The sequence below is a fragment of the Nyctibius grandis genome, chromosome 6 (assembly GCF_013368605.1).
Source record: "Nyctibius grandis isolate bNycGra1 chromosome 6, bNycGra1.pri, whole genome shotgun sequence".
NCBI lineage: Eukaryota > Metazoa > Chordata > Aves > Nyctibiiformes > Nyctibiidae > Nyctibius > Nyctibius grandis.
The window spans coordinates 10,845,196-10,869,143 of record NC_090663.1 but is presented as its reverse complement, the minus strand read 5'-3'; the positions used below and the strand labels follow the sequence as shown (position 1 = coordinate 10,869,143).

At 38.5% G+C, this 23,948-nt stretch overlaps 1 protein-coding gene across 4 annotated transcripts in view; it reads right to left on the bottom strand.

Moving 5' to 3' along the window:
* The window catches only part of DOK7 (docking protein 7), an 80,944-nt gene that overhangs the window by 22,096 nt on the left and 34,900 nt on the right, over nucleotides 1-23,948 (bottom strand). For all 4 annotated transcript variants that reach the window (XM_068404249.1, XM_068404248.1, XM_068404250.1 and 1 more), the window contains one exon: nucleotides 4,699-4,741. In XM_068404249.1, the coding sequence (XP_068260350.1) occupies nucleotides 4,699-4,741 (43 nt within the window). The remainder of the gene's footprint in view (nucleotides 1-4,698; nucleotides 4,742-23,948) is intronic.

Below are 23,948 nucleotides of genomic sequence, written 5' to 3'. Positions count from 1 at the left end.
ATTATGGCAGGGTTGTATTAATCAGTTTCTCATTATAATAATGCTCTTCTGTTACAGTGTTTAGCCCTATGAGGTATGACATACTTCTAGTGGACACTGTTCAGCACACAGTCCTTTATTGGCTCAATAGAAGTGTCATAATGTACCTTGCCTTCCTACATCTGAAGAGCTGACAACACATTTCCTGAAAAAAAAATGTGAATTATAAATTATTTTCAACCTAAGCAACAACAATCATCACAGTATGGCCCAGATTCTTCTTTCTCACTGCTCTCGATTAATTCCTTGAAAGCTTACTCCTAAACTCGGAATAGAAGTATCAGGTTGCATAGGTTTGCAATAAAAATTTTTAAAATGCATGAAAGAAACTGTATTTTTCCATCATAAAAGCTAAGCTGTCAGAGAGCTAAGTTCACTTTCAGCACCCATCACCTATTATGTCCTTGATTTTATTCTTTCTTTTTATGTCCCTACCTTGACTCCTTATCTACCTAAGAACAATTTAATAGATACAATGTTCATAATCAGCATTCAGCTGACATTTCAGCTGAATTCCAATCCACAGCATTGTTTCATGTTTATTCTTTAATTCACCCTCTCAGAACACTTCCCATCAAGCATTGTGTAGGTTTGGTATTACAAGCAAAGAGGCTGTCAGATAGCAAGGGTGTCTGCTGCAATGCTGATGAATTTGCTCCTGCAGAAAAAATAGAACTGCACAGACAAAAAAAAAGAAAAGAGAATTTAAGACTTGCAAAACTTAACAATATTAAAGTACGTTGCTTCCATGGGAGGGTATTTATTAACTTATTTTCCCATTCAGCTATTGATTTTTGTAATGCCAGAGCCTGCAGCACAGAAGTACAGGGAAATCAGACCTCCCACTATAGAAGTTTAATTTGAGTGTTGAAATGCCCAAGGTTGGGTCTGGCTCCTGGGAATGCCAAGGCAATCAGCTTCCCTGTAGCTAATGGGAAGGGACAAAAGGTTCTGAAATATGGTGCACAGAATCTGCATTAAATGCCTTCTCCAGGGATTGCAGAGGGTCCCTCAGCACTCTGCAAACCCATTCCAGCTCTCAACTTAGCTTCTCTAAACAGCAGTCTTGGGATTCAGACTGCTCAGTTCACTTGGAAGGGTTGGCACCTAAGGACAGAAATAGTGGCATTTCCACCCCCTACAAAACAACCTCATGGTTTAATAAGCGTCATTCATAAAACAGGAGAGCTGTGACGGCATTCTACTCAACCAAGAAAATCCAGATATTTTGGAGGAGAGCATGAAGACATCATAAGTAAGAGCTGGAGGTTCCTATCTAAGCTGTTGCAACGAACTAGAAAGGAGCACAAGATTTAAATAACAGGCCTAAATCGCAGTGAGACACGCCACGACTTTTAGGAAATACATTCTAAATGTAAGAACAGCAAAGGACTTTGGATGATTTAAGGTGGATTCAGGATTCTCGTTGAAGAACATGCTAAACAAACACCTGTCAGACATACACATATAAGTACATCCTAACCTCAGGGCAAGGGCTTGAGCTAGACAGCACCTTCAGCCCTGTTTTTCCTACAGTACTTTGATTTATAGTACCACAAAGATAATCAAGATAATGACGAGCTCTTCAGCTCACCATTCTGTGAAGGAATGTGCTGTCGTTTGGTTCCACCTCTCAACGCTGAATATGCATCTCATTCATGATCCCTTAATTCAAAACACATAAGCAGCTCCTGAGAAAAGGACCTACATACATATCTCTGAAATTGCATCCACTAGATCATGCTACAGAATTTATTAAGCATTCATGAGAAACTCTGTATAGGTCCCATGAGAACTTCTTAGACCAAAGGTAGTAAACCTTGGGGCCTCCAGAATCCAGCAGTCTCAGAAATGAGGAAATCTGAATCACATTTTTGAACCTCTATCCTGTCAGGGTATCTTAAGGTCCATAATAACCATAAATGCAGTCTATTATACTTAAGAGCAGGCATTCCCACATCATACAACTCCAAAGAATCCCTTACCTTCATCTGTAGTACAAAGCTATGATAACAATGGGAACACTTTCCTCCTACAAATGCAAGCAATCCAATTCAGTCTCTCTTTCTAATCAATCTTTACAAAGTTATTTATAACAAAGGCAAACAAATTATTTAAATCAGAATTAAATGATTCACCCCAACTTGTTTTTTTCCATCTAGCAATACAGTTCAGAATTGTTGCTGCATTTATGAACACTTTTCAGCTTGCTATTAGAATTAGACACATTTCTCCAAAGTTGCTGAGTCTATTGCTCAGCATATATAACTAACAGTAGAAAGAGAATATCATTACCCACATTCACTACCAATAAACTAAAAAAATATTTAAACAATTGATCCTGACTCTTTAGCTCTGTTTCTTGCTACAGAACTGAGGCATTCAAGAGCAAAAATGCTGTATAGAACATGTGGGTACCGCTAGCACTGGAAGAAGTGGGTTTGCATTTGTACAGTGTATTTGAATGAAAATACAATACAATCCTTTCTGTGATAAAAAAGAAATGTGTTTATGACTAAGTGGACTGCTACACTAGCAAACACTGTAACTGTGTATTGGGTCATTGTACAATCATTCCTGCTAGTAGAGGTATCTTGCCATGTACGTGCGCAAGACAGGTTTCAAAAGTAATTACCTCAAATTAGTGTGCCCTTATGTTATCCTCCAACAAGTCGGTTAAAAAATCATAATAGAGAAAACACAGAAAAGTTCTAATGCTGTTCCTTTAATCCAACAGAACTGTTTGAATAGTCGACTGCTCAGCACCCAGGGACCTTCAGTTAACGGCTTGGATTAAAGGTGGTGGAAGCAAAACATTCAAAGGCTACAGTATTATTTTGAAAGCTTTGCAACACCAGGTTTAATTATACTTGAAATGTTCACATATATAAAAGACAATACTTTAAAATGAAATTTCTGAAGATAATAAAAATGCAACAATGAGACAGAGAAAACATGGGTTTCTTTTGTATTCTGAAAAAGAGTGTATTATTGAAGAATAAAGTTCTACAGGTATATAATGAGAGTATTTGAGAGATGAAGCTCCACTAAGATAGCTGAAAACTTCAGTCACTGGCTTTATATGCTGCATTTGCCTAAAGCATTTATACTTATTCCAACAAGTATTCAGTTCTTTTCTTAAACAATATTTTCCTAGTGTACCAGCCATGAAAACCCACCCACTCAAATTTCTTCAGTCTTGTATCTTCCCTTTCAGTTGATCTAAAAATCTATCCTGTATTTCTACACTTCCAATTTGCTTAATGATAGGTTTTATCAAAACAGCTAACTCCTTCATCTGCATGAATAGTCTGAGGTTAAGTTTTTGTCAGATACTGTTTGCATCCACAATTAATTTGCCACTGAAATTAATGAAGAAATAATATTGTGCCCACCACACACAGCTGTAGACCCAAGTTCCCCTGTATTTACACACACACTTTAATCACAAGTGCTCTGGTTTCCTTGGGTTGATTAGAGGACCAGAAGCCTAAGTACCAGAAGGAAAGATAAAATTAGAGTTAATGATCAAATTTGTGCTTCTACTTACACCTCTATAAATCAAGAGTAATTCCACTGACTCGAGTGGAATAACTAGGAACAAGATCTGTTAAATGCTTCTGGATTTTCTCCTGCTCAGACAGACAAAGGAATAGGGTTACTTATGGCCTCCTCCAGAGACACCTCCTGATCCTAGGCATCTTACTGGATTTGCTCACACAAGTATCAATCAGCTGTACTTCTTTACATATTTGCCAAGGTTTTTAAAAGTAATGAAGAAACCCAAGCACAAAGAGCTGTTCTATGTCGACTGGAAGCAGGCAACCTGAGAAATTTAATGGATCTGCTGAATTATCAGGTAAACAGTTTAAGGAATATAAAGAAGTTTAAGATACTAAACAACCTGCACAGACCTCTCAAAGGAATAAGATAGAGACAGTACACAAAACCAAAGGCTCACTAAATGTTATCTTTGAAGGAAAATGATGATACAAAAGGTGCCAGACCAGTCTGGCTACATCAAACACAGAACTCCAGGTGACCAACATATTCTACTGACAGGCAGATTTACAATGCAAAGATAGTCAGCGTGCTACCTTTGCCTAAATAATCCTTCCAGGCCAGATACTCAGCTTCCTCCCTTTAGTGAATTTGTTGGTTGATCAGTAGTTCCACTGACATGAGAGAGGCATCTCCATGTTGCCTCTGGTAAGGATCCATTCCTGTATTTTTGTGCTATTTAGAAAACTGGCTGTACACACTGAACATAAAAATCAGGTTTCCCCATTGTATTAATATAGCCTAAAAAGAACCTTTTCTTCACTTTCTTCAACTATGTAAGTAGAAAAATCACTAAACAACTTTATATGGAAATTGACAACTTTGAACCTCTATAGATTACAAAAGGAAGGGGAAAACAAATACATTAATCTTTGAAATCAAAGACACTACAGATTGAAATGTATTTCATAATTGTCAGACAGATTGAAATGTATTTCATAATTGTCAGTCATCAATTGCAGCAGCAAAACCAACCACAAATAGGATACCTCTCAATATAGTCTTTAGTTCTGCTTCCATAAATCTTCTGTTTCTCTCATCACAATCTGGGACATAAACATTATTCTTTAACAAAGCAAATAACTAAATGGCTCCTACCTGGTATAGCTGGTAAGACTCCAGACTGTAATATTGCTGTTCCCTAAAGAAAACAGAAAATTTTAGAATGAAAAATCTTTACAAGAAATAAGAACTTTACAAAATATAGGAAGAATATCACAGAAATCACTTCACCATCACAAAAGCTTAACACGTGGTTTTAAAATCCAGAACAGATGTAAAGGTGGTCAGATGTGAAGGTGTTCAAAGCACACATAAGTTGCAAAACCTTTGTGTACCTTAGTAAAGTTTAAACAACCTGTCTTTGGGTGCTTTGCAACAACTGTAGCAGGCAGGGTGAAGCTTAGCACTATTGAATCAGTCCTGAATTAAACAGCAAAAGCAAGAAAATTTGATATTCAGAGGAAGATGATATCGAGTTGGAGTAACAGGATTAACATATGTAAATTAAGGCCATGCCTATCTTTGCTTAAACGGTAGGTGCTGCGAACAGACTGAAGCCTGGTTGTGCTTCTGACTCAGCTCCATAAAACCAACGTATTTTATCTTAGAGCTTAAATTGACTTCAGGCTGCTTACAAATACCACCTGTGACATCAGGGTCTTTCTAGAAAAGCTTTTTACCATCTCAGATGTTTCACATTGTTTGTACCATGGTGGTCCAATGGCAGCCAGGACACGTCAAAGCAGTCAGGCATAGAGTACCAGCACCCATTCACACTTAAGAGTAAGCGTGTTCCAGAACATTCTTCCAGGCCAGGTTTCTCCCCAGCTATACTATCAATGTCATTCAAAGCTGATCTGGAGGACCCTCTGGCACTTCCATCTCTAGATGCTATCAAGGCTGCTCCTGCACAGCAGCATCAAGGTAGGCTGTGAAGTCAGTCTGGTCTGTGCTACTGACCACCACTCTGCCAAAGAGATGTCTCTTATTCCCATGATCTTGGTGAGAAGAAGAATTCATCATCATGATCCATTCTTTTTGATAAATAAATGTGTCTTCTGGACTTTGAAGTGGAAGAACACTATATACTTACAGGAGTTGAGCAATAACACTGCTTAATTCTAAAGCAATAAAATTCCATTTTATATTGACACCTGACAGTTTTCTTCACCTAAATACATGGACTTGTGACCTGTGATAACTCTCCATTTCCTATGCTTTCTTACAAAGTGGTGGCTTTTCAGATGCACTTAGGACTTTACATATACATTCCCCCTATACAGGCACTGTGTTGACTTCCCAAAATGTCTCGATAGAAAACAAAATAGATTGTTTACTTCTTATCCATGTAGAACTTCAAGTTATACTAATTCCTGCACAACATTTTCTTAAGGCAAACATGTCAAGACGTAAAGCTTATTATCATCACGAAAAACTGTCAGAGCTAGCAACTAGATCCAACTTCAGTTAAAGCAGGTGGAAAGGCTTTTTTTTTTGATGGACCTTGCAATGAGCCAGGAAAAGATTAGAAAAGACTACACTGATTCTGTTTCAGCCAATAAAAAACATACTAAAAGAGCTTAATTGGACCAGTTTGGGGGGGGAGGGGGATAAGTTTTTTTAAAATACAGTTTTGAAATCTGCAACACAACAACTTTGAACAGTGGAATAACATATCACATACAGGATGTTTCTGCCTGATCCTATTGCAAACATGGGATCTACAGCTTCAGTATTTACTTGAGCTTTTATGCTAGTTGTATATTTTAATACATGAGACACTGAATTTGAGCAACTGTTTAGAGCAGAAGTAGAAGGGAAGGGGAGGAAATCAGAAACATGGCCAAGATTTCATTTCTGAAACAGAAATAACATCCCACAGCATTTCAGAAAAAGAGTATTTTGTTAATTTAACCATAGTGGATGTTATTTGTTTCTATAGTTACTGTGTGCCACCACAGAAGATGCTGCTTTCATTTGATGAATATGCAGAAGTATGCCCACAGATAAAGGACAAAGGACTTTAGAGGCTATTATGAGCAATATTCTGTATATTTAGATAACAGTGTTTCTCCATTACAATAGAATTTATATCAAATTTTTATTGCTATTATTTATAGCAGACTTGAAAAATGTTTTTTTCCTGCCCACAGTAATTTATTAGGGATTTACTAATACAGAATATAAAAAAATAATTTCCCTGACTATGGTTATGTCTGTGGATGTAAAGCAGATTATGCCGCCTCTGAAGGTAGCATCTGCTAGCTTACTTAACGGAACAGAAAGTGGCAGACTGCAGTGCTGAAATGCACAAAAGTCACACCTTGCTAATGAGAAAGGATCTCGCAACTTTCCAGCAACTTTTTTGCTTTTAAAAACAAAGCTTTTTTTTTTGGTAACTTGTGGGGTATGGGAGGAGCCTGTATGTTACTTAGTTCACAAATTCAATCAAAAATAGTTCTGTGAGGAGAAAAAGAAAATCTTTGTCTTCCTCACCTTTACCTCTAGATTCATTAATCTGCACAGCCTTGCTGTCATTCAGAGCATGGGCTTGATGCATGAAACTAGATAGTGAGTCAGAAAAATATTTTAAACTCTCTTTCCCTAAATGCATTACACATCAGAATATCCTAGATTATGCCGAAAGCATGGATAGAAATAAAGTATAGAAAGCAGAAAACCTGAAAGGAGATTGAAAGCTCTTTGAAGAAAGAATGGCATTTTGGTTCTTTGTTTATGTATAATCTCCCAGAGAGGAGTCCTCTCTCATCGTTACAGATGTTACAAGGAACAGTAATGCAAAGAAACAAAGAATAAACTGAGTATATTTGTAGTGATTGGTTTTCTTCTCACCTTATAGCAAAGTTGTTATTTGCAAAATAGCATACACTCCTACTTGCTCAACAGTTCTGCTCCCCCTGTAAATTCAACTTATAACTACTTGATTTACTTGCAAATTAAGTTTTGCTGTTTTTCCTTACTCTCAGTGTTGCACAAGCATAGCACTTGTGCAAGAATGAGGATTAAAAAGTCAGCAATGCCAAACTGTTAAAAACATTTCAGTTGCAGAAACTTTTTTTTGGTGATGTGCTGCTTAATGCAAGTTAAAATCAATCAGCAGGGTTTTCTGACCTCTAAATGTGAGTGAGAATTCAACCCATCATTTGCCTTTTATTCTGCACATCATATATGACATGGAAAATAACTGAAAAATTAAAGAGAGATCATTTTGTTACCATAGGTACAGTTTGTTCAACAATGGAGTCTTATTTCATGCCTGGAACTCCTAGGCAGTCTTATAAAATAAATTCTGAAAAGTTTTTCATAAAAATGTACAAATTAGGCAAGAAGAGAAAATTGATAAATGCTAGACAGAGAATATCAAATAAATATACTTTCAAAGTCATTATTAGAAGATTAGATTATACTTGACAAAGAAAGATGCAAAAAGGCAAACAGAAGTTAGACGTGTGAAATTACATCAGATGTGGGACACTGACAAAATATCATTGAAATTATAGTGAATAGATGAAAGACAATAACTAACTAAAAGACTCAGATGTTATTAGATAAATCAGTGTGAGATAATAACAAAAATAAAACCAGTCTTCTGTTATCAAGTTATTTTTCCAGACTATAATACTGTTGTCTTCATTTCCATTTCAATATATCATATTCTATTATTTCTGCAACTCTGAGGCCTCCTGCTGCAATGCTTTGTAAGAGAGAGACTTCACTAACTTACAGTGGCTACCACTAAGGCAACTCAGTAGAAAGAATGGTATCAGAGAGATAAGTGTTATCTTTTTTAATTCTACAAAACTCAGACAAAACTTGGTTTTGTCTGTAGGAGAAACTTTTAAATTATTATGGCATAATGTACAAATGTAAATACATGGGTTTCAAATGCAAAGTGTAATACATATCTCAACCTACCATACGATTACACCAAAGAGGAAAAGGGGTAAGCGACCTCACTCTAATAATATGCTTTTGTTATGCCTGCTATGATATTCAGACAATAACTAACAAAGTGATTATCTAAATCCTGCATATCTCATAATATTACACAGAATCACAGAATCACAGAATGTTAGGGATTGGAAGGGACCTCGAAAGATCATCTAGTCCAATCCCCCTGCCGGGGCAGGATTGCCTAGACCATATCACACAGGAACGCGTCCAGGCGGGTTTTGAATGTCTCCAGAGAAGGAGACTCCACAACCTCTCTGGGCAGCCTGTTCCAGTGTTCAGTCACCCTTACAGTAAAGAAGTTTTTCCTCAAATTTAAGTGGAACCTCCTGTGCTCCAGCTTGCACCCATTGCCCCTTGTCCTGTCAAGGGATGTCACTGAGAAGAGCCTGGCTCCATCCTCATGACACTTGCCCTTTACATATTTATAAACATTAATGAGGTCACCCCTCAGTCTCCTCTTCTCTAAGCTAAAGAGACCCAGCTCCTCAGCCTCTCCTCATAAGGGAGATGTTCCACCCCCTTAATCATCTTCGTGGCTCTGCGCTGGACTCTCTCTAGCAGTTCCCTGTCCTTCTTGAACTGAGGGGCCCAGAACTGGACACAATACTCCAGATGCGAGTATTTTATTACTCATAAATATAAGTTAAATATCTTTCTAATGTGGATTCTTTTATCTGTGACCCAAGAGCTGAGTGCTGAAGTATGTGATGCATGGTTGTTAGTTCAAACCACCTCACCACTACACCACCCACAGTAAATGGATATGTACCGCTTGTATATCACACATCATGAACTACATGTCCAGGGCTATTTTAACTCTGGTAGTGATCTGGCTGCTGCCAGATGACATTCATTTTTATGTTCTGCTTCCAAATATCTTGGGTAGGGTTCAATGATAGACATTAGGAGAACCCACTAGTCTGATATGCTGGATCATTATTCATAGATTAGCTCTGTTGCCCTAAACAGCTAAACAGAACCTAAGCCTTGGCATTTATTTCTCTGTGTGCAAATAACCATCATAGTACATAATCCTTTTTGCAGTCAAAATGGGTTTATTTCCCCCCGCTCTGCCCCATGTAGATCTTTGTCTTTCTCTCCCCTTTTTTTTCTTTTATAAAGAAAGAAAAGAAATTAATTCTTCTCATTCACTTTATATTTCATGAAATATATGATTTACCAGATCAGTTCTCATTTTAAAAAATTACCAGACACAAATACTCTCTCATATAAAGAGCAGCATGCCTACCTTTCTCTGTATACTCAAATCACTTTCCATGGACTACATACCCAATTCTGCTCCACTGCTGCTAATGGGAGTTTTAGTCTTTGGACACAAGATCAGCCCCAAAGTCCAGATCTTCCAGTACAAGCTCCAAAGTAAGGATTAAAAATTACTGTACTGCACGATTTCCTATTGTTGGAAGAAGTTGGCCAGATTCATAGTGGCAAGAGCCATCACAACTACTTTGCAAGCCCATCGCCATGGTGTAAAAAAGGAGCCAGGATCTTACAAGTCAGATGGTCAAAAAAAAATGAAGGAAAATATTGTCTTAGCACTAATCCCTCCCATTGCTGGCTCTAAGGTTAGGAAGTCATAGATAGTGTTCCATATAAAACATGTATTCTCAAAGAACCCAAACATTTTTGTTTTGTATTTTTCCTCCTAATAAGGAGGAAATCACACTTCCAAGGAAAATGTAGATCAGCTTCTGTAGATTGTAATGCTGAGCTGGGCTCCATCATTGGCAAGAGGAATGAAATGCCATTTGCCTGATAACCGTCAACATGTCAACACCTCATCAGTCACAGCTTTTGTTATCCCCTTTGTGTATCTTTAGAAATTAAGCTTTTCTTTCAGCTCATCTAAGTTTGGCAGCTTTTTATAGCTCCATTATTCTAAACCTAGTAAGAGTTAGAGTTCTCAGTACAGGAAAGACATGGACCTGTTGGAGCGAGTCCAAAGGAGGGCCACAAAAATGATCAAAGGGGTGGAATACCCTGTGAGGAAAGGCTGATGGAGCTCGGGGTTTTTCAGCCTGGTGAAGAGAAGGCTCCAGGGAGACCTTACAGCAGCCTTCCAGTACTTAAAGGAGGCTTGTAAGAAAGATGGGGACAGACTTTTTAGTAGGGCCTGTTGCAATAGGACAAGGGGCAATGGTTTTAAGCTAAAAGAGGGTAGATTCAGACTAGATATAAGGAAGAAATTTTTTACAACGAGGGTGGTAAAACACTGGCACAGGTTGCGCAGAGAGGCTGTAGATGCCCCATCCCTGGAAACATTCAAGGTCAGGCTGGACGGGGCTCTGAGCAACCTGATCTAGTTGAAGATGTCCCTGTTCATTGCACGGGCTTTGACTAGATGACGTTTAAAGGTCCCTTCCAACCCAAACTATTCTATGATTCTTTGATTCTATGATTTGTAGGTGTTATTTACTTTAGTCTAAGCACATGTATGACGTTTCGCTCCAATCTGGGTCCTCAGACTGGAAGAAGAAAGGCTCAACATAAATGAGTGTCTCCCAGATTCTTCTCATTACAAAAGAGGAATTTATACTCAACAGTAATAGAAGGAACTATTTGCACTGTGAGATTTTTATTCAGCACATACCAAAAATGCACTCATAAACAGACAGGATGGATTGCAACATTGGTCGTCTGCTTAATTTTCACAGAGAATATGATCTAGATTTTTTTCTCCTCTCCCTTCCTTTATTTTAAAGCTATCATGCAGTATCAAGACCATGCAAAACATCCAGTTTTGCAAGAGAAAACCATCAAAATCGTGACTCAAAATCCAGAGGATAGTCCCTGAAAAGCGAAAACTGTGAAGCAGAAGTCTAATAATGAACAAACACTCCCATGCCTGCTGTATATAGCTGGTGGCCCTTCATCACAATCCCTCTGACTGCTTCACGTAACTTGTATATAGAGGGTGGCAGCAGATTACAGTTACATTATATAGTTTATGACAATAGTATCTTGAACTGTCAGCAACTTCACAAAGGAGCAAAGGACACAACGAGAAATTCTGAATGAAGATTTTGAAATTAGCATCACAAAAATAGAAAAGTGTCAATTGCTTTTAGAAAATGGAAAAGAAAAAGGTCTTGAACATTTCTGAAGTTCTGCAAAGCTCAGATATTTCAACAAAAAGAAACCACTCCCTAATGAAATTGACAGTTAAGGTACTTGCCTTATGAGGATTAAAAGACTATGAATTACTTTTGGAGCAAATCACCAGAAAATTTTAAAGCTGGAATGCCTCTGCTGCCACAGGAAAAAAAATGTTCCCAGGAAAGATCAATAAATACAGACACATGGAGCAACATTTAAAGGTCATCTGCTTCAATGACCTGTTTCACAATGCCCAGCAGTTGATCAGGTTCTGAACAAAAGATACAAAATTATTAAACTCTACGATCCTTCATTACAACTCCAACTGAAACAGAAACTCCTGACCATGGCATGCTTCAGGTGCAGGGCTCCAATTTCAGCCACAAAATTCTGATTACTCAGCTTCATCTGCCACAAGCCAACTGTCGGCTTACAGAAAGACTGCTGAAGTCAGTTCAGAAACATCTCAGTTTGCTCAGCCAAGCCCAAACATCAGTTATTTTCTAAAGCATGAAGCTGGCGATTTCAGTGGCACTGGCAAGCCATGCTCTGTGTCACTTTAAAATACGCCTCCTAAAACTGGTGGGATAATCACAGCTGAACTCCTCTACAAGTTACAGGTGTTTAAACAACAAGAGATGAGAAAGAATGAAAATTATTGTTTAGTTCTAGTCCAGATTTGTGTACCTATCTTCTCTCTCTCATGTTTTTACAGAGGAACTCTTCAGTTGTGGTTTTGATACACTTGTGTTGAGAGGGGTCTTCTGCTTCTTGCTGTGGGCTTCCCAGCTGCCCGCAGCCACAAGCCATTTGTCACCCAATCCAGAACACGACATTTGGCATCAGAATAGCTCCGAAAATGACACGCCTTCCCTTTAGCATACTCTAAAAATGTCCACTCGAGAGAGACAGAAAAGCTGGGCTGAGTCCTCTACCACAGCTACCACAAAAGCCAGTACCTGGATCCAGCTGCCCAGCCTCCACCCCGAGATAAAAGCCATCTCCAGCTGCCAGCTAGCAGCAAGAGCCCTGAAGTTCAGACAGTAGAAGTCTCGGCTGCAATGTTGAAGGCTTAAATTTCAAGCTCTGCTACTAATAATATATATGGGCATGGGGAAGCTGACACAGCAACAAGGGTCATGATTTGCTCTTGTCTTTTGCTTTGCAAAACCAGACTCGAATCACTACATACCAAAGAGTCACACTAGGAGTGTGCTGGACAACTGGACTGTAATGCAATTACATGGTCACATATCATTTTTTCCATGGGACATCTGCCTCATTCACTGCACAAGAGGGTCACATGTGTGGGTAAAATCAAGATGGCATAAGCAGCTGTAAATCTGTCAATTCCTTAACAGTGAGGGGCTTAACTTTTCAACCTAAATAACATCCTTTTAACATCACATACATATCTCATTATGTACAAAAGTATTCAGACAGAATTCTAGAGGAAACAGCTATGCAATACCATCTGATGCATGTAAAATAACTGGTGTAAACAAACACATCAGTGAAGTTTGTGTCTGTTTCCAGGCACTACTACAAGTCAACCTTGCATACTTGCTAGACAGAAAACAAAGTCAAGAGCATGTACAGCTGGCCCAAAGCAATAACACTCACTCCAACTAGACAGCAAAGTCTGAAGGCACACAACACCAAACCATCACAAACTGTCCTAACACCAATATCAGCTAGGCAGCTTGTGGTTACAGAGAAATGCCCAAAACAACAACTTAAGAAACATAAATAGAATACAGACACTCTGCCACCCCCCTCAAACACAGATTTTGGTTTTTGATTTTTACAATAAACTAGTTTCATAAGGTTTGAGTTTCTCGTGGTTCTTCAAAAAATTGGTATGATGGTCCCAGATCAAAAAAGATTACTAAATACTTCTGTGAATTTGAGAGTCTGTCCTACTTAACCACAGGTAAAAATCAGAAGCACTGGTTTCTATACATGTAGAAGCGCTTTGTTACTTCATGGAGGTTTTGTAAGGACAGATACAGTGACAAGCTGCAGAGAGATACTGCAGTAGCAAAACCTCTAGGCAGATCTGTATGAGAAGCTCAAACGAAAAGGGGGACACTAATGATTATGAATATTGCTGAACAGATGATCTCATCTAAGCTTCCTGACAGACCTCACAGCACAAAGACACTGGAGCATGATCAGAACCCATTTTTCTCCCAGTTCATGATACAGGAGGATTTTCATAGCAGGAGCAAGGACTAGGCTGAGGAATTCAGCCAGCCAGAAGAAATGGCTAAGCCAGACATAGCAAATTGCCTCTGAGACTGATTTTAATTCAATGTACTGTGATTCTGTGATTCTGTGATTCTGTATTTGATAAACATGGCCAGAATTGGTGCAGGAGTTAGCAGGCAGGAACTAAAAACAATTCTTCATGAAAAATAAAAACACCATATGCAAATGTCATAGGGTATATTCATCAAACATGACAACTGGGTTGTAGCATCTCCTGATTTCAGAGCACAGAACCCTGAATAAATACACCTGTGGATTGATGCTAGATACATAATAAACCATATTAATATCAGCCTTCACTGCCTCATCTTTCACCAGATGTATCTTATAACAATCATTCTGCCATTCAGGATGTGAAAGACTCCAAGACTCCTTACACAATTGCCATTAAAATAAACCATCAAATACACTGAGCTTGGAAATGATAACTTCTTTTCCTCCAACTATGAGATTCCTCTTCAGAAATATTCAGGTCTAAGATACAGGGCAGATACCCCTGATACAATCTTAAGTTCAGCGTATCATATATTCCTAGGGCCAAAATATAGATGGCCAGTTCCTCCAGGTAATAAAAACCAGGTACATTGCCTTCCCCCTGACTTCTCAGTCGAGCTATCATGATTCACAGGAGCAGAAGTTCTGCTATGGAACGTTATGAAAATGAACAATTTTTAATTTAAGCGTAAGACACGCAGCAGATTTTCTAATTCAAGATAGTCTTGTCAACTTTTTAGACATGTTTTCATAGCAACATTACATTCCCTTTTCCCCTTTTCAGAGCCTTGTTCAGCTAGGCTTTTGTTAGTTAAACCATGCCTCCAAAGGTACATACAGAAACTCCAGCTGTGGTGCTTAAGCAAAAGAGTTCAAACACACATTTGTCCTGAGTATTGAAGGTTCAGCAGTGCACCCACAGCGTTGCTTTAACTATTCACATTTTCACAGGTTAACACAAGTGCTGTTATTCATAATGCAGCTGAATAATAGTGCACACAGTAGCTTTAGCCATGCAGCAAGACAGGATGTGTTTCTCTTTTAGAAGTGATAAGGTCTTTATGAATAGACAGATATCTATGAACAATAAAAATCAGTTAACTATAATGTTTATATTTGTATCCTTATGGAAAGACAGTAAAATTGCAGGCATCTCTGCCTACAGCTGTATTTTAACATGAAAATAGGATTATTTTAAACTGAATTAAGTTCTGATAACTGGGGGGAAAACATCTTTTCTATTTATGCCAAAAAATTTTTTTCCTTTTCTTTTCCTTTTTTTTTTTTAATAGAGACGGGCACTTCTAAAGTCCTATCAAGTGCAATGGAAACAAAGTCATGTACACAAAGTCATAGGTTTCAATTCCATGTATTCCATCTGGTTTATATTCCATATATTCCAATTTCCAACAGAGGGTAGCATTACACTACTACAAGAAAATTTGATATTTAAAATACACTCAGTTTCCCCACATTTGCTAGTCTGAGCTTCCTTATACAATAGATCTGTTAATTTCCACTCATTCTGCACCAAGTGAAAAAGCACTCAAGGCAGAGACTCCAGCAAAACTACTGTACCACTGAAAACAAGGCTCAGATGGGGCCCAAACAGGAATGAGTAACAGCAGACTTGACTCTACTGTGCAGACAATAAGCGGTGTGGTGTTCTCATCTCATCCTTCTTGCTCAGCATGTAAAAGAAACAGAAGAGATAAGGTGTGCATAGACTGGATGCCACACCTCACGTGATCCATTTCTTTCGTATTTTAAAGTTCACAAGACTAACTGTGCCACCACTGAGCATCTCGGTACTGCAGAAATACCTGCGAAATTAGGAGGGCTTGACTAATGGGAAGTGTGGTTCTACATTTTCTTAGAATAGCACATCTCAGTAGAAACAACAGAGTTCTGCTGCAATAGGAGCATTAGCCCATTTCAAGGTTTTAAAAGTCAATACAAGAGTACTGTTTAGCAGGAAGCTTGGAGAGACTGAGAGTAAACGAAAAGGACAATCATTAACATATACACATATGTAGTCACAAAAGGATTCACACATCCTTGCTCTCCTGATTAGCAAAGGAGCCATTTATGGCAAATTTACACCAGAAGAGACATGTAGGACAAAAGGCCCAATAATCCATTCATTTCTTGACACTGAGACCTTCCTTCTTTGATGAGAAAAGGGAATGAGCTTCAACCAACATACATAAGAGACATTATACACTTTTCAGTGAAAAATAGCTCTTATGCCACTGTACTGAGGAGTATCCCATTTATCACAACTATTCTTGTCAAAAAGTTTCTGATTACAGAAAATTAATTCCACCAATTGTACAAAATTGCATAAAGTATCCCTTTTACTGAAGTTTTCTGCTTGCAACAAGACTTTAAATCCAAGTCATCTTTTCAGGAAGAAAAGGGAATTTTTTTTCAAATAGAACATTTAACTACAACCCATAGCTACAGTGACAAACAGTAAATACAGAAGGGTTTAAATGTGGAAATATTTCAAAAGCTGGCAAAGTGGAATCTCAGATGTTAGAGACAAATTAAACCTACCTCTGCAGATTCTTAGAGATGGAGAAAGTTTATGTTAAGGTGTAATTACCATTTTGAAATGTTCACCTCAGGACTACCCTAAGAAAAGTCTGTTCCTTCTTCTACTTCCCCCAAAGAGCGTTGTCCCTCAGTGAGAGCTTAGCCTGTGCTTGCACTAAAAATACACTTGGGCCTGTTTTGTAGCTGATGGAGCTATGCCAGTTTACATTAGACTAGTTATTTGATTCCTTCCTTCCAGCCCATTCCACATAAAGACTTGAAGAAAAGAATCCTTGTTATAACCTGTGCATCCTGCTCCACACAAAGAGAGAACTAGAGTGGGCTTAATTTTAAGCCCATGAAGGATAAAATTCAAAGCCTTGCAATATCATCTTCACATTCATTTTCCATCTTTTTCAACCTCACATTTACAGCTAAGGTTAGTCAACTTCTCCTAGAAAAAAATTATTAACAAGATAATCAACAATCATCATTAGAAAGAAATGGATGGAACTAGAAGGACAAATAAGGGAGAGAAACCTCAAAAGAGTAAAATTAAGACAAGTGTTTTCCTTTATTCCCGGCCCATCACTGAAATTACGGTTTGTCAAAGGTAACGAAACTATAATTAAGCTGCACAGCTTCAAAGGATACAGATACTTAACTATGCATGGGGGCTGCTCACAGGCTTCTATATCAGAAAGCACTGCTATAAATTATTAGGTATAATTATTTCTGTAGTTTTCCAAAGCTTTCTATAGCAGTTATCTCCATAGCACATGTATTCTGCTTGACTTTGTGTCTCAAGGAATGAGATGAATTGGCAAACTTCATCTGGAAATGTTTTCCTAGTGCTACAGAGGATTCAAGTATACTGTTGCTAGCCCTGATATAGCCCACTTCACACTTCTCTGTCCTTGTAATAAACCAGATCTGGAAAAGGTTTATATTTCCTTTATATTTTCCAGGCTCAAATTTCTTATACATTCAAAATTGCTTCCAATCAGCATTGAATTAGGAGAGGATTCCACAGAATCCAGACTACTGCAGAGGATGCGGCTAGGGGAGAGGGAACACAGCCAGAGTTCATGTCCCACTGATTCCCAGCTGTTGAAACAGTCATTTCAGTTGATTGACAGCTGGCTGCTGCAGTTTATACTGCGAATAGCCCAATATCCTCATGTGACAAGACTTAGGAGCACAAAGTCAGATTTAAAGCCTCTTTTCCATCTACCCTTTGGACTTGTGTAGGATCGAATTGCTTCAGAGAAAGTCTCGAGGACTGCTTCCTTTCATCTGGCCTGCTTTAGGAAAGGAAACATGGAAATACATAAAAGGAAGACATGCCAAGGAAGACATACAAGCAGAGCTTGTATGCAGTAAAGGCACTTTACTGCAGCCTAGAATCTGTATGTAAGACTCTGGTATTCACTCTCCCCATCCTGGCTGTCATTTATCACATGGATCACATTATCAGTCACTTGTTTTGATCTTAACATCCCCATCCCACCTGAGGAAGCTCAGTCTACCTTCTACACACACACACAAAAATTACATGTTGTTAGAGACATATTGAAGCACCAAACTTCACTGGAGCTGAAGCAAAGGGAATGGAAAAACAACAGTAACTCCGCATAACATTTTTCCCCACACATCGGCCCCACACCCATGGGTTGAATTACTCCCTGAAGCAAGTTAGAGCTTTTCAAGAGACCCTTCAACAGTCAGTATGTTACTAAGCTATCAAGGATGGCCAGAATGCAGGGAGGTCCTTCCCTCCACAATGTCAGCTAGGAATAGAACAGAAAAGGATGCAAGTTGTAAAAAGTGGGGTAAACAGCATTTTTCACACCATAAAAACAGATCTGCTCAGTTGCTCAGGCACAGTAAATTTAAGGTTTCATTGTGATACCGTGGTTCTGACCCAGAGTTCCTACACTTGGAGTTGAGTCTAGCCAGCACCAAAGAAACTCAACAGTAAGTATCAATGGGGCAACTGACTAGCTGAAATACTTAACTGCAGATCCTCAGACAGCTTGAACTGCTCCAGAAGTTCCCTGTGGTCATCTGCTTTCATGCCTCCTACTGGGGAAGAGCTCGGAGTTTTACGTAATCTCTATTCAGGCAAAATGGCTTTTGACCTCAACAAAAAAAAAATCATTGCATCAAAAAAATTTGTAAAATTAGATTTGATGCTATGTGCCTCTCCATAAGAATTTAAGAAAAGAATACATGAAGAAAACATAATGCAATTATGTTTTTCTTTTCTTCCTCTGTTGTTACAACTTGACTTGAATTTCAGTCATGTCCTCAGGCATGCTCTTGATATCTTGGTCATTTCTAAATGCTAAAAAATTGCTCAACCCTCCAGCTAATTCCATGATTAGAAAGAACTGTTTTTCAACTGCCATGTCCTCAGTTGTAGACTTTCTGAACCCATTGAGTGTAAAGGTTGCTGCATTAATAACTTCTTTCCAGTAACTCTGCAGTTCTTGAAAGACACCATTCTTCAAGCTCAATTTCACAAAAAAAACATTCTGTTGAAATAATGTATTCAGTGCCACTGCTCTGTGATCTTTTATTAAATAGAAAATGGCTTTGAACTATTTGTTGAAGTTATAAAAATTAGTGATAGACTTCCCAGCATTTAAAAAAAAATAATCATAGTGCAGCTGCTCCATTGTGGCAGGTTGATTTTCTTCTTTAGTAACTCTTATTAACAGAGTTCCTTTTCTGTCCACAGTTCACTTGAAAGGCAAACACTTTCTGTTTCTCTCAGTGCAGCCTGGTAAACATCACATTTAATATAATCTTTAGCACTTGGATAGAATTGTCCATATCCAAAGTACTGTAGAAACACCGTCCCATCAATCCTGACAACAGCCTTGGGAAGTAAACATTATCCAGATACAGATATTATACAACTAGGTAGACAGAGGTAAGCTGGTCAGAGCCACTATAATAAAACCATGACACAAAATTCCTAGATCAGTCCAAATCCCACACCCTGGGATTCCCCTCATATTGAAAGTGAGACAGTGTCCAAAACACCATCATCTGCGCTTTGCCATCACAGATTCCTGCCAGGAGTCTGCATTAGACAAGTATCTTGATAGCACAGCATGCAGGTTTGTAAAATGCATCAACACTAAGCAGGCAGGGCAAGAACATCAAAGTTTAGTATGGATTTCTTCTGTATTTCCTGAGGTCCAGAGCAATCAGCCCCCCTTTTCTAGTCTCTGTTATGTGGACTTCTGCGGAATTTCTTTTCTTCTCTAGATATGTTCCCTAGGATTTCAGCAGAAGCATTCATAACTATGCATAATAAAGCAATACATAAAATCACAAGGCAACTTTAAAACAGTCCATTCTGAAAACGGTTTGGCAGGCATTTCTATACCAGAATGGCTTACCCACATTTTCTAAACCGCCTGCCTATGGGAAGTATTCATTCTGCTCTGAACATATAAATATTCTTCAGTGATTCATTCCTCAGATTGGTTTCAGTGTATTTTTTTGTGGAGCAGGTAATAAACAATTTTCTATTCAGTGCATTTGTTGCCACACTTGCCATTTTCTTGCTAACAAATGCCAGAATCGTATTACCCGCATGTAGATGTTGTTACTGTATTATTAAACTTTACTAAGCCAATATTAGAAAAAAATATTTGCTCTTTATGAACTAAGCAATACAACGCGGTGTAGGGTTGCACAGTTATATTAGAAACAGTAAGAATTCGCCTACATCACAACCTCTACACGACTGATACTTTAAGGATCTAATCTGATTACAAGTCCATATGGGATATTATCAGCCAGACTAAAAGTATTTCCATAGATATCTTGAAGTAATAAGTATATTGGGCATCTTGAATTACGAAAACTAATTCCACTCATATGTCGTCATGGGTTGTGGACAAATTTTAGCACAGTTTGCGTAATTTTGTTGGAACACATTTCACCCTTCTAACTTGCATACTTCCAGTTTTAAGTGGCTCTGTCAAAAAGAGTTGGTAGGAAAGGTCGCACCCCTGCTGAGCATCTATTTTCAATCCTCTCACCTACTCAACCCTCCAGATTGACAACCAGCCTGTCAACCCTCCAGACATCTCATCCAAATGATTGCTATCCTACTGACACTCACCAATTCCTTCTGACCCACGCAATTACTTTGATATCAGTAACTGTTAATCAAAACAGAGTATTTTCTGCATAGCCTTCTTTAATCCAAGATCATAAAAATATAATGTTGGTAGACGCTACAAACATTTTGCAGAAATGAAAGTCAAGGAATTTAGGGTTTTATAAACTAACTTTGTTTATGATCTTGTAGAAGGAGATTAACCACATGGGAACCAAACCTAGGAATCTTAATCCAGGGCTGCCACTGGAGTCATTTGCTTCCCTCTGAATTCAGCTCAATGTGATCCGTGCTTTCCTAATCTCTTTTTGTGGTTTCTTCCTCTGCAGGTGAATTCTACTTTCTCCCTTTCAGAAAATTAAGATAGAAAGTGCCTGCTAACACTTCATAGGATTCTGTAGAATTTTTCCAAAGAGAAATTAATTTCTATTTAGAACAAAAGAAGACAGAAAGACAGGAAAAAAAGCCTTCCATTTTCCCATTTTGGCCATGTTCCAAGCGATCTGATGAGTCTCTTTACAACTGAATCAAAAACAAAAACTCCACAAATCCTACATTGCAAAGGGAGTAATTTTCTCCAGCTTTTATTGTCAGACTCCTCCTCCTTCAAAACATTTCTTTCTCTCTCTTCAGAAAAGCTATTGCTCCCAACAGAGGAAGAAGTAGCCGTCTGCTGTAGTAATAATAAAAGCTATTATCCAGTTTGATTGTATTTAGGGGAGGAAGTAGATTTTCCCATTTGTTCATTCTGATGGGTATAAAAGGTCAATACCATGGTTTATCAATATCTTCACTGGTTCTCTGACAGAAAAGCGATCCAGCAACATTTCTGTTTAGTACAGAAGAATTAATTCTGCTGAACTACATTGTCTACATTCCCTCATGCAGGAAAGATACTCTCTCCTCTTGACATTATTATCATTTCACTTACCAGTGCTTCTGTGGCAGACACTTCTTTTCCCATTACAGACCATGGGCTATCTGTTCCATTTAGTGGCCGATCCCAAGAAGTGCTGGGAGCTTAATTCTCATTATTCTGAATTCAGATTAAAACTTTTAGTCTTAGCACAAACACTGTAGGGATACTTCCACAACAGACAGAGACTATCTTCAGTATTATTTTTTAGATAAGAGGTAAGACAGCCTCCTACAGTGCTGAAAGCAAGTCAGATCTGCACAGCTCTGGTAGGGTTGGCATGTCTTGTATTTTACCATGATGTCTCAAATCCAAAGTCATATCCATTAAGTGACCTCCTCCAAGCAAAGCTTTGGAAAAGCCAGGTCACTGACATGAGCCCTTACCAGAAACAGCAAAGTAAAAGGAAGCTGCGTCCCTTCTTGATTATTTGGGAGTGAAGACTATTGCCAAGAAGCATTATAATATTGTACAAAATAACAGTGGTATATTGAGAAAAAAAAATCTTCCTTCCCCTGTGAACTGCTGATAAGCAACATCTCAACACAGTGCAAAAGCAGATCCAACAGCACCTTAGTAAGAGGATGGAAGTTAACTCTGTGATAGACTTGGGGTCCTGGGGTCCTGGCCAAAACTACAAAAAAGGAAAAGAAAACAAATCAAGCTCTAAGGCTGACATTACATCCACCTCTTTGATGCCCCTTTCCTCTGCTGCTTTCAACTGGAGAACATACATCTGCTCCGATCTGTGATTTGGACAGTGCTGTGTGCTTTTGTCTGCACAACGAGCTCCAGAAATGACTGCATTTCATTGTCAAGGACAGCAATGATGATAGATTTCTTTTATTTCAGAAAGATGTTGTGGGGAAATTGTTTTTAAAGATGCCTTTGAATCTGTGAAAAGCCAAAAATAAACCCCGCTACTTTAGCGTAAAAATTTCAGAGCCTTTTACAATAACTGTAATGTAAGTAAAATGCCAGATTGACAAATCATTGTCCAGTGCAGTCACCTCATTTAGTGGTGATACATGTAAAGGAAGATACACCTCACTGCAGATTAATGTATCACAGTCAGGACAAAGAAAAACAATTGGAATTAAAGAAGAGAGCACAAAGGCAAGTTTTCTAGTTCATGCCAAAAGCCAATAGTACCGGGAATCCATGGTCATCAAAGCATACAAGAGCCTCACAAACACGCTGTCACTCAGGTCAATAATACTGACAACTGACTTCCAGATTCCTCTGGGGTGCAAACTGTTCGTGTTACAGTTTTGACAGTGTGTGTGTTGCCTGACTGCCCAAGTCTCTGAGATTACAGCAGAAATACAAGTAGAAACAACGCTATAGATGACAAATGCATCCTTCACAACTGAGAATCTAGACAGCCTGTAGTTTTTTGAAGGTGGGAGGAAGCACAAAATGTTACAGCATCACACATCTATAATGTAAAAAAAAAAAAATCTCTGAAAAGAGATGTGAAAGATGTGTAATTACTAATAATTATGTTCCTATACTTTCAGAGAAAGCAGGGAAATAAGCACACTACAAGATAAACACATAGGGTGTTCAGTCTCATGGGGAAAGAGGTAATGGACTCAACAGAAACAAAATAGCTACATTAAAGTTGTATATAACAATATATTGTGATTTCTTTAGTATCTATTTTAATACTATATTAGAAAAGTACCTGATTAAAAGCCAAAAAAATGAAAACATTCTCAGTTACATGGAAGTGGCAATGTAGTCTGCAGCTGCTATTTCTCAAGTCTCACTGCACAAGTTTACACCTTATAGGCCTTTTCTTTTACCACTCTCAAAAGCAGTGTCTACAATGAAAGGAGACACAACAGTTAAACCCAGGGTTAAGGGTTTTGTGCAGGATTTGGAGGACCAAGGCTATATTCCCAACCCAGTTACAGGCTGTTCATGACCTTGGTTAAGTCAGTCCAGGCAAGACAACAAAACAGACCTCAGTGCAAGGTGTTCTTAAGAGTTCAAGTCCCTTCTCTGCCTGAGGACACATCAGCCTTGCTTCTTCCTAGGCTTCATCTCTCCCTGGTCTACAACGCACAATGGAAACGCAGATACTCATAGTAGCTTTAGATCTACGCAGAGACTCTGCACTCACAAAAGGTTGCACATGATTAACAAGCCCTGCAGGGACATGGTGCTCCACGATTAAATATACTGAGTAAAGTGCCTGCTCAAGGATCACAGTACAGACATGCACATGACTTCTCTTAAAGTTGTAATGCAAAACAAAGCAGTTGCTACAGAACAGACTAAAAGAGGTAAATTTCCTATCAGCTAATCAAAGCAACTCCCCACTTAAACAGAGATCCACATCCCCTCGAGGCAGGTACCAACTCTCCCTATACGGTTCTCAGCTGCTCA